This window comes from Varroa destructor, unplaced genomic scaffold, assembly GCF_002443255.2.
Source record: "Varroa destructor unplaced genomic scaffold, Vdes_3.0 BEIS01000007.1, whole genome shotgun sequence".
NCBI lineage: Eukaryota > Metazoa > Arthropoda > Arachnida > Mesostigmata > Varroidae > Varroa > Varroa destructor.
Window position 1 is genome coordinate 2,092,599 of NW_019211460.1, and position 12,105 is coordinate 2,104,703.

Genomic DNA, 12,105 nt, shown 5'->3' on the forward strand with positions numbered 1-12,105 from the left:
TATATGGATTTGTAAACCGAAAACAAATTCAATATTATACTACTCACAACAAAATAACACGCGTACAGTAGGAAATGTACGGCAACCTATTGAGTAAAAAATTGTATTTTTGCGGTTCTGCAAGCATTGCCATATCTAACACCATATTGTTAGTCCACATACGTAGTGGTACTGGCTGTCACATAACGACAACCGAAACTTGTGAAATAATTGACCTATTCCGTCCGCAATCTGTGACTTACCACCATTTTTACAGTACGTAGCATATAAACATAAGATCCCTCGACGTTTCAATTAACTCCCCTTACATATGCGGTAATACATACACAAATTCGTTAAAATATCCTGGCGTTTTACTACTACGCGTGCAGGAGAGCTTACTGAATGTCCTGTGAGAACATTTACAGAAGAGCATCCTTCCTGTACAGTCGCGATCATTTGTTCTCAAGATCATATTCTTTGTCAAATCTGATGGCTATTTCTAGTACGCTATCACTTTCAATCCATAAGGGATGGCTGACTTAATATGAGAGTATCTGCCTGTAGTGGTTGACTCCTAGGACACCGATAAGATAATCTGTTTATGCACTTCAGTTTGGAGGAACAGCTGCTCATGTAAGGTGCGACTTTAATAGGTTGAAATATTTGCCAGAATCATTATAACCCAGAAGTGATGTCTGTATTAACTCTCAGGAGCTTAAATTTGATGATCAACTCAAACCTACGCTTGTTATTCAGAAATGTGCGCACCGTTTCTATAATGAAGGGTAAAAACTAGATGCCACTTTTAATCACATGAAGACCTATGTATGATGATTGTGAAAAGAAAATCTATTTTCGCCCATCCCTTGACGTTAATTAAAAATGCTCTCGTGTGTCGTCGTTTTCTGTGTACTGTTATTGAGACCCCTGCTCTTCATCCTTAACCCCCATAAATCTATATACATCGTTCGTGCTTATGATGCAGGATGTTTAGAGACTCGTGAGCAAACTCAATAAAACGATAAAAGTATTACGAATAACATCTGATTTGCCATAAATGCGAACATGGCAATGTAAAAAACGGAAAATATACAAAGAAATGTCGTCTTTGACTTGTAAGCCTATGCCGTGGTTCCACCACCGTGTCCCCTTCACTCAGTTCTACGTGATATCAGTGTCTTTCGAGTACGAGATATTAATGAATGATCTACACTGATATATATATATATATATATATATATGGCACAATACTGTGCAATCATTTTGCTTCTGTAATCGCCGCTGTCGTTGATGTTTCGTTCTCTTGTTTGTTGCTTGCGTTTGGTTTGGCTGATTTGTCCTTGGCTTCGTTCTTACTGTTTGCCTGACCAGCACCGTTTGTGACATTATTTTCCGTCGTTTCAAGTTTGGCTTCACATTCGTCACAATTCCACGTGTATCCGCGCGGTTTGGGATTTTTCTTCGATGGTGGATCTAAACAGGCCCAATGAACGGCTGATCCGCATTCGTCGCAGCTAACCATGAAATCAAGTTTGAATGAAAATATAAGCTCATCGCTGCTATGTTATAAGTTTACTACGGAAAAGCAAAATGCACTGGTAAGGAAGATTTTCAAGCTGTATTTCGGGAGTTAAACTTTTCATAGCATCCTCGATCTATTTCCTTGTTTATTTTTTTTCTGTTTACGAGATCTTCGTTTAATTTATGCAACGAAAGCTTTTGACATTTCATACACACAGCCATTTCTGTTGTGCTACTACCTACATTTGAACATACATTTCACACAATATTATCATATTACTTTAAATGTGACGAGGTTCGTGCAATTAATTTTATGATCTACTCACATGACGATCTGATTTGTGTTTTCCGCGTTGTTACACTTGACGCAGTGCTTACGTCCATCGCCGCCGGCCATTGTACCGCCTGCACTATCACGTTCCCTACGGCCTGTTGTTCCGCACTTTGTATCAGTCCTCTCGGCTTCTTTGGGACTGAACTCTTTTGTTTCTTTGCTTTCCTTACTACCACTCAAGCCCTTACCGGCGGAACCCTTTCCACCAACCGATGGCGACTCCTTGACAGTTGTGTCCTTCTCGTGTTCGTCTGAACCTTTACTAGCGCCTTTATCATCGTTAACCTTATCGGTTTCTTTAGTGGGGCTTGATTTCTTATCTTCTTTTTTTTTGTGATCATCCACGTTGTCCGCATGTTGGTGTTGTTTATCCCGATTTCCGCCACTATCTCGTTTCGAGGAGCCGCCTTTTTTGCCAGCTATGTGCTCATCTTTGTCCCTCTTGGGTGCTGCAGCCCCATCTTGGACGTCTTTAATGTCCTCGACATCCATATCTTCATCCTGTTCACTGTCTGCGTCATCTTCACCTTCTTTTGCAGCTTCTTTTTCTTTAGCCGAGGCACGTTTTCGCTTTGCACCAGGACCTCCTTTAGGTACTGGTCCTTTTCGCTTCTTTCGACCCCTCGTTGGTTGTTTCTTTTCAGGTGATGGCTCATCATCTTCTTCGTCTAGGCCCATGGCAACATCATCTTCGGTCTCTGCGTCGCTCTCTCTATTACTAGGCGGGACCTCCTTTTCGTTCTCTTTATCTTTGTCCTTGTTATTAGTTTCCTTTTCTTTTGCGCCATCAGCGCCGGGTCTTCCTATGGAGTGCTCCCTGTCGCTTAACGCATTTAATTCCTTATCTTTACCCCGAGACTCTTTGTCTTTCAAGGGTATTGCTTCAGTTGATACAGCAGCAATAGCTGCCGACTGTGCCTCTTCTTTTTCCTTGGTGCTTTTATCTTTGTTTTTGCTGCCAGGTTTACGTCCTCTTTTCTTTCCTGCTGGCCGTCCGCGCGCCGGCCTAGAGCCAGTCTCCTCGCCGGCATCCAAGCTCGTTTCCCGAGCCAACCGTGAAGACTGGCCTCTGGACCTATAATCATGAAGCAACAGTAAGAGCATGTTTCGTCACTTTATAGAATCTATATTCACAAATTTCAGTTTTAATCACTTGTCTTTCAAGCTTTAGCGTTTAAGTTTAAATTAGTTCATACGAGTGCTTTACGAATGTTGCAAAACAGCTTGAATTGTATCGTTGAAAGTGTGCACTTTACGGTACGAAGCAGTTATCCACTGTGAAGCTACATTAATAAATCATGAGTAGCCGATGAAAAATCCCACGATAGGGTTATTGTACGTGTTCCTTAAAGCACATAAAATCGAAATTATAGTAACAGTATGTTGGTAAGGTCTACTTGATGATATCAATTGTAGTCAGCACCAGCCGCTTAAAAATATAGAACATCAAATAAACACACTGCGAATGGATACATCTATAAACTGTAAGGCCATGCCTTCGCGACGAGGAGAGCACCAGTGCATTGGCGCTTTCGGCTTGGACGCGATTTGCCTCGAGACAGTCCTCGCAGAGCCAGTTAACGCCTTTGGACTTTTTGGGAAAGCGTGTTAGAGGAGGCTGTAGACAAAAGAGGTGAAACCAGCTTCTACACTGCTCGCACTCCAGCTGTTGGTGCGGCTCGTCAGATGAACCACACACCTAAGAAATGAAGTAAAGCGAAAAAGTTACTTTAGATATATCGGTGCCGAAGTTTCTTGACATTGCTCTCAATCAGAAGATAGCAATCAGTGGCCGAATTTCGTTCTTCATAATACTGCGCTTTTGATCTAAATAGTTAATTCCATTATATATGAAGACATTCGGACGTATCCTAAAGTGTTTTATACACGATATGTGTGCAACACATGGAGTACAATTATCCATTCCTTATTCTGTTACCAATGCTAATCGAAAAAAACCGAAACGGATGCTTAATACCTAGTACTAAATTTTCAGTTCGGTTAGAACATCTATTCTATATTAGAAGCATTACCTTGCAGCTCTTAATGATTTTCTGTGGAGACACGCTATCGGCGTGTAATCCAGCACTTTGTTGCTTTTGTAACTGCTCGTCTCCACTGCCAACTGCATTTCCGTTCTCTTTTTCTTGCTCTCGTTGCCTTTTTTCTTCAAGAATACGTGGTTCGTAACGGAGCCCGCCAATCTCTTTCAAAGGTGACCAGAGGGCATTTAGTTTTGCTGTTATATAGCGGCCATCTTCTCGTTCTTTCTTGCAAGCAGCGGCTACCTAAATTGGAATAATTGCATGATTTTATGAATATATGTGAACCGACTTTTGCAAGCAGGTATAAACATATACAAGCCAAATATTCGATATAAAAACATGCGTTACGCAATACACGAATATTATAAGAAAATAATTATTCATTCGTTCGTTGATTACACTATTTTGCCACAGAGCCTTATGTCGTGGAATTTTCATCGCTAGGGGAAATGCCTATTTTAAACAGCAGATTTCCTTCATGCCTTTTCGTAGAGTTGATTCATGAGAGCTTGTTGTTTTCGCAGCGCTGTATTTTCATCGATATTTTTTTCGAGACTTTTCTCTAGTTCATAGAAGCGTCTTTGCCGATCTAAGAAATAAGCAACAAAGTCCGCCGAAAACGCAGGCTGCCCGTGCCATCTGCAATGATGATATATTAGAAAAACACTCACCGATTAATTTATTTCTTTGTTCACAGAAAAAAAAGCACAGCTGAAGTTACCTTGTATCGTAATAGACATACGAGCTCGTTTGATCCGATAAAAAAACTGTGTTTCCAATGTGGTATGCCTCTAAAACCAAATGCAAAAGGTTGCATAAATAGTTTTCAATATAGAAGTATATAAAAGAAATATTTACACAAAAATGTGACCTACTCAGTCCATCATTTATTAATATATTCAAGCTTAAAAATCAAATAATACCTATATTATACTAATATTATGTAAAAGATAGATTTAGGTGCGACAAATGTATTTATTTGTTGGGAAACTTAGAAAATAATGTTATCTTGCAGTATTAGAAAAATAAATAGATTTTTATTATTATGTAATACCTGTACTTGTCTACGTGTATGGTGCATAGTTAATTAAAATACAGTGAGTGTAAGGTTTCTGGCTGATAAAGATATCATTTAAAAAATGTTTACATACCGTTTGTCCTCAGGCGGCGCGACTAGAATATGAGATAATCCGTATAGATCGGCTTTTCTCCTAAACTTTTCAATGGCAGTTGAAGAAGAATGTAACAGACGAGGCATTTTCTGCGTCGGTAGCCACGGTTTTGGTTTCGAAGCCTTATTGCTTGCGTATCTAAGAAGACACACCAATTTTATGGTACTGCCAAAGTGATCTGCATATGTAACTATGATGTAGCCCGGTACACTTAAAAGTTATCTATACATTCTTTTGCAGATTTACCTACTTAAATAAAATTGAAGGATAACAAGCTGTCCTACCTTTGGAATATTTTGAATAGTCATATTCCACTATTTTATCTAAACCTTTAGAAAACCAGCTTACCGTTTTGGTTTTGCTGTTCTAAGTAATGACATTAAATTAAATAGCTTATATGATGAGGTACATCTATTGCTGCTGACCTGTCTCGTAGCCATGTGAGTTTACGTAGAACTCGTTCCTTCTCCTTCGATAACTCCTGTCCTTCGGCCTCTTCGCGCTGTTCTTTTTCTCTGCGAATTCTTTGTTGATGTTGCAGAATGGACCAGTTCTTCTTTTTGGCCTTCATTTTGCTTTTGTCCACGTGCACCTATAACAGCCAAACCAGTTACTAGTAACTCATATATGTGTATACATATAAGTTTGCGAAAATTTATCAAGAGAGTTACATAGGTTTTTTACTAGGTACTACTAGAGGAAACGAAAAAGAAAAATAGACGTGCATTTCGTTAAACGTAATGGGTTTAAATTTTGATCCAACAAACCTTGCAATGAGCATAGAACGGATCAGCAATGTATTCGGGATTAGCATCGGATAAGAGGCCCATCCGTTGAGCACAGGTGACATGAAAACTAATACGGCACATACCGGCGTCGCAACTAATTGTGACGCCGGTCCTAGCCATCATCGCATCTTCACACAGATGACATGCCCGCTGGCCCCATTTCGAATACTGCATTTCAAACAAAGTGACCGGAGTCAACTTTTCCACCGAGCCAAACGCACAGCCAGGGGTATAGAGTGCACATACCAGGTGCACCCATCGACCGGCATCGGTTTCTTTAAAAATGCCTGAAAATTCCAAGTGAATGAATGGCGCATTCGAAAGTAAAATTAAGGTAACTTGCCTGAGACGATTTAAAATTACATATATGTACTTGGTTCAGCTGGTCTTTAAATGAATCATAAATAAAAGCATTCATTTTTATATCCCTGATGTCTCAGCCACAACTCACCCCCTGTGTTAGGACATAGCTCACAGTTAGGTGCTAGCACCCCGGCCTTGCAGCTGTCACAGAACCAAGGCTCAGTGGATGCAGAACTTCCTGTCGACAGGACCGAATCACTATCTGATACCCCGTAGCAACCCTCGTGCACAGTCACACCACAGCTATCGCACTCTACGATCTCGTCACTCTCTGCTGAACGATCGCCAAGACAAATGTTGCATACGAGAATTTTCACAGCTGTTCCTGCAGCACCGTTGAGCTGAAAATTGGACACGAATTATTAAACAGTAGACGTCCTTTAGAGTGAAATATTATACAATTCTCTTAAATGCAGCATATTAGCTACTTGCAATATTGTTAAAAAATTGAAGCTGCGTTTCTGGAAATTAACTGACTATGAATGACATGTTTAATAAGAAGTTTATCACCTACATCCAAGGCTTTCTCTGCAATCAGTTTTGCTTTATCCAGCGCCGTCTGTGGCTGGCCGTTCTCCTTCGCCGTATGATTTTCTTTTCCACCTTTCTCTCGCTTTTTTGCTTTCTTTTCCTTATGCTTTTTCATGTCGAGCGTACCACCATCAGGTTCGTCGCTGGCATTCTCGTCGCTATCATCATCTGGGCGGTCAAAAAAGATTAAATAGCGTCGACTTAGTCCACAAATTGCTTTAAAACGTTTATAGAATGAAAATGATTGTTTTGTACGCCGTAGATATTTTACATCTTTATAGAAGTCTTTAAATTTTATTGGGAAAGAAAAATATTTTACATTTTTCTTTCCCAATAAAATTTAAAGACTTCTATAACCAATAGATAGTAGCTAACAGCCCATTCAAGGAACACAACATAGATCATCACGCAGCTGTCACTTAATGTCCACTGCTAACCACCGCTATCTGTATCGGTTGAATTTTCCTCCGCTGTTTCATCCTCATCTGGACCTGCTTCTGAACCAGGATCGCTGTTGTCTCCATCTTCGTCTCCCTCGACCTGCAGAACATGACCAATCATCATAAATAGTATCATCTACGCGTACACACAGACGCCACTACTGCACCAGTCCGGATACCATATTCTTAAATAATAGAGTAAGGGTGAGCCCTGCATTAGGAATTTATAATTTAAAACATTTTTATGCTCGCCCTGAAAGGGTATTATCAGAGAATGACTATAACGACAAGTAATCTCTCTTTATTGATGACTGAACTTCTAATGTACGTTGATTGATTTCTCAAAGCAAAGCCGTAACTAAAAACGCTAATGTCAATAATTAAAATTCAACAGAATACCTCAGACTGCATTTGCATTTATGCAACAGTAGGCGTATAGATTGAAATGCACCCGTTACTATGTACTTACTATAGAATAATGTGTTACCATTATCTAGGTGCTCACACGAACGCGTATGCTTTTCCCTTTATAATCCAACAAACACAGTACATTTATATAATGCTTTTAAAGTCCATTTATAAAAGCGGTATATAATTCAAGAGTTAAAGTACTTCGGTACAATCTTAACTTGCTATTATCAGTACTAAAAATATGTCGACTGTTCTGAATTGAAAAGCAATAATCACTAAACTATTAAGCATAACTTGCTTTGTAATCTGAGTCATCCTCGGAATCTTCTTCGGGGATATTCAAGTCCATCTCCAGAAGCTGAAGGTTCGGCTTCACCTGATGATAAAAGACGTAAGAATTTATCAGCAGTTTTCATTGCCTACCAAAAAGTTTATTAGACAAGAAAACATATAGAGTGGAAGCAAAACGTAATATCCCGGAGGATTCATGTGAATGAAATGAAAATATTCTAAATTGTTCTAAATTATACTAGGAAATAAATAATTTTGATTAGTTATATGCTACCAACTACATTGAATATAATTAGTAGCAAGGTGTGGTGCATACATATTTTTTATGCCCCTCCTAATCACCCTGATGCATGTTTCTAATAATTGTAGCTAGCGTAATATTTAATAGATGTTTTGGCTCAAATATAGTGTACAATGCAAACAACAAAAATGGTTTAGTAAATGTGGTCCTTCCTCACCCTGCGTTTGCCAGGCTCCCGCTGATGGCTTCTGTAAAGGAACTTGACATTCTCCTCGAACTGCTTGTCTTCGGCTGTCTTCGGTTTTATACTATTGCCGCTAACGGCGGGAGTATCCGTCGCGGAGCCAGTGGAGACTTGTGCTTCATCTTCTTTAAAGCTAGTTGAGTTTTCTGTAGCACAGTTTGCCTGATCTGCATAATTCAATTTCAATGTAGAAATGTGTTTAGTTTAACGGAATATAACTATACGCCAGTGCATATTACTAATAGAAGCCCAGCCAAATTGCTCGCAGAATGAACTTGGTAAAAAGGTTGAAAACTGAAGTAACGTCACACTTCAGTAGTAGCGAAAATTAGATATACCACGCTGAAATGAAATAACGCGCCACCGTAACGGACCAGCCTATCCTTATTGTGAAAAGCTTACTTATTTTGTGCACATAATATTAAATTCGATTGGTTTCAATCTCTAGTAATTTCTTTTTTAAAAAACAACAGATTGGAAAAATGAAGGAGGTTCTCACCACAGGAATATGAATGAGACATTGCTTTGGCCAATTATAATAGGATAATAGGTTGCGAGAATTAAGAACAAAGTCGGCCATTTATATTTTATTTGACGAAGAATCGTGCCCAATCGATATTCTACAATTATTAAAAAACGTGCACTGAGCTGTAAAAAATCAAAACAAGAATCAAAAAGCGAATATGTGGACAGGCTTTATAATTTCCATAGTAGAATAAAAAACAATTTTATGTTAATCATGTCGATCTAAAACGAGTAGAAACTAATTTTCCGTTGATACCTGACGATTTGTCTTTTGGTGCACTCTTCAGTTTATCCTCGGCGCCTCTCGCATTACTTCCATCTCCATCAGTTCGACTCTGTTCCATTTTAACCTAAAAAGCGCGATGAATATATTGATTTGATGTCTGACAATAATCTATGTTCACCAGATGATATGTAACTGTTCTACTTTTAATCATACCATACGAATTAAGAATTATTTAGACCACAATTCTTTGTGTAAGAGATCTAGTGCATTACAGAGGATATTCTCACCTCAGTGTTACCAGTAGATTTGATTTCCATTTTTTTTGTGACCTCTTCAATTTTATCATGACCTTCGTTCGTACTGACGTTTTTCTCAGCGCCACTTTCAATCAAATTCTCAGCCGATGATGAGGTTTCTCCTCCGTTCTTTCGAACGGCATCGTCAATTTTCTTCACGTCATCTTTGGTACCTCGTTCCTTCTGTTCAACGTTACAAACTTGTTGATCGTCGTCCTCGCACTGTTGTTTTGCATCGCCGCTGTTGCCGTGTGTTTCCGTTAAAGATTTGTCAGGAGTTTCGCTGTCTCGACTATCTGAGGAGTTTTTCTCTTTGTCCATCTGTATATATTGTCAACGGCAATGAGAAATTCTGAAACCGCCTTAAACTCAGATAGCGCCTCCGAAAGTATAGAGCAGTTTTCCTACAGCTGAAAAATGGGCGAGGAAACGTTGCAGTTTAGAACATATGACTAAAGAAAAGAACAAAGTGGGACTTTTTTACCTTTGGTAGACAATGTTTTTTTAAGATTGTAACAAATTTTTAATGCACGGGCGTTCAATAGATTGAAACTGTATTACATTCTTAGCTTTTTATATTTACATTTCTAGTTTACACAGTGAATGCTAGCTTACAATGGGAAAGGACTCACCTTTACAAGAAAAGTAGACGACCAAATATAAAAAAGTAAAGGTCCAATTCAATTAGCCTGTAGCTATAAACTATTCTCTTCCACATTGTCAAGTGATTTTCCCCAACTGTAGACGTACCTCTTTCCACTGTGAACTAACTATAACCAATTTTGTGTTTAGTTAGTTACAACAATTCCTAAAGCGCTATTAAATTAGCACGATAGATTAAATTTCAAACTGTCTATCAGAACTTCAAATAAACCACAAATAAAAAAGTAAAGCAAACCCCCAAAAATTAGCTCAGATTTTTAACTGTCGTGACGTGGTTGTCTCTCTCTAGTAACAGTGTGACATTAATGCTAAAATGAAATATCAAACTACAATGTATCCTTTTCATATGAAATTTATCGAATATATCCTTAATACCAACTTTATCATGGTGGCAGAATCCTCAAGAAATGCCCTAAGACTTCACCAAGTAGGCTGCTTTATTTTAGAGTAGGGGCGCTGTTTGCATATAGAAAAAGTGCAACGGATTTCTACATATAAGACTTTGTATTATATGATGTTATTTGGTACGCGGTCGTACGTTTTAAATAACCGAAGAAGAAAAAGTTAGCTTTTGTATACTTCGATTAGGCTAGTTCTATCTCTTGCGCAAAAACAAAAATATTTTGTAGTAGAATGGACATATCAAAATTGGACATACTAAGAAATAATATTAAATTATAGCTTCTATTGAACGATAGTACTATTGCTAATGCAAAGAAACAAAAAACGAACTGGTCTTTGTACTATTCGTGTGTAGGCAGAAGCTACAATTCATTATCAGTAAATTCGATATTCAAACAGCATGTTTTAACCTATAAATTTACTACCTTTGAGCGATTTGGGGCAGGTGTGAGAGAAATAGTGATGTGTATGCTTATTTTACATGATTAATAACAGGAACGATACTGAGCGCATAGTTTGATTATTCACTGTATATCGTTTTATATATCACATGAACAATTCATAGTGATTCTAAAATGCGACAAATCTAGCTTTACTTATTCAATAATTGTCGGCGCAACGTTTGCGAATTTTCGCGTAAACGAACTACACCGTATTAACATCTATGCTTCGGAACAAAAAGGTTGTTCCAAGAAAGGCATCTATGTAAGTTGACTGACTTCAACATAATCGGATACAGGAAAACGAGGAGGTCGCCGTTTCTTTTTTGAGTATAGTATCGCTTCTGATCATTTAGATATGAATAAAGCTAACTTCAGAAAAATTTCACCTACCCGCACTTCCCGTTGGTCTCTGCTCGCGGATATTCCTCTATTCGTAGCAAGCTGGCCTTCTTAAAAGGACAATCGCTATAGGTTTGTGTAAGTTTTCTCGCTTCCAACTAACACCATTCTTTCGCGCGTCAAACCAACTGGCTTCTACAACAATGTGCTAGAAAACACAAATAAACATTGATTGTATTGAGGACCGGTACATAATTAAGTTGTGCAAACACTCACTTCCACAACAGGACAAGAAACACCGCTCCGAGCAGCATCAGATCTAGTACGGACAGGAGGAATTGGGAAGTTCTGTTGGCTCTAACTCCCAGTATTCAGGGAGGCCTTCCTTCTTCGCCACTACTACTGTACTGTATGCCTGATCTGAGGAACGCCGACGAATTGGTTGACACACAGTAGAAAAATAGGCCGGCAATGTGATTCGATGGAGATGTTTGATGAACTGTCATCTGTTGAGGAGGGTGTGTGGCTAGCAATCATGTTCTCAGTGTCTTAATAGAATCCCTGAACTTCGTTGGAAACGCAAAAGTATAATTAATGGAAAAACACATGGAGCTGACAATAACTTTAGCTTGTAAATCAACAATAAGATTGACGTGAATCAATAGGCACAAAACACATAAAAATATCGCAGCAGTTTCAGGTCAACACCAATACGAGAATCTATCGGAATAAATTGCATTATCATCAGTAAATCCGAACCTAGGCCTAGACCACAGTTTAGTTTAGCTGGAACAATGTCATAAATTCATAGCAAGCCAGTGGTAAGAACAAAACCGCAGTTTACGGCC

The 12,105-nt window shown here is 38.7% G+C and overlaps 1 protein-coding gene across 3 annotated transcripts; it reads right to left on the reverse strand.

Moving 5' to 3' along the window:
- Positions 1 to 331: 331 nt before the first annotated feature.
- On the reverse strand, positions 332 to 11,679 carry LOC111254413 (uncharacterized). Of its 3 annotated transcripts, none has more exons than XM_086975944.1 (16): positions 11,309 to 11,679; positions 9,402 to 9,820; positions 9,145 to 9,238; positions 8,337 to 8,530; positions 7,886 to 7,963; positions 7,174 to 7,276; positions 6,720 to 6,904; positions 6,318 to 6,546; positions 5,822 to 6,129; positions 5,480 to 5,646; positions 5,034 to 5,192; positions 4,365 to 4,521; positions 3,871 to 4,125; positions 3,334 to 3,536; positions 1,830 to 2,912; positions 332 to 1,496 (listed from the first exon to the last, which is right to left on the reverse strand). In XM_086975944.1, the coding sequence occupies exons 2-16, from the start codon at positions 9,729 to 9,731 to the stop codon at positions 1,241 to 1,243; spliced, it is 3,801 nt and encodes a 1,266-aa protein (XP_086832070.1). In that variant the 5' UTR covers positions 9,732 to 9,820; positions 11,309 to 11,679; the 3' UTR covers positions 332 to 1,240. The 3 variants fall into 3 exon arrangements, with proteins under 3 accessions (XP_086832070.1, XP_022670972.1, XP_086832069.1); XM_022815237.2 differs by having other exon boundaries at positions 6,294 to 6,546; XM_086975943.1 differs by having other exon boundaries at positions 6,294 to 6,546; positions 11,534 to 11,668.
- Positions 11,680 to 12,105: the final 426 nt, after the last annotated feature.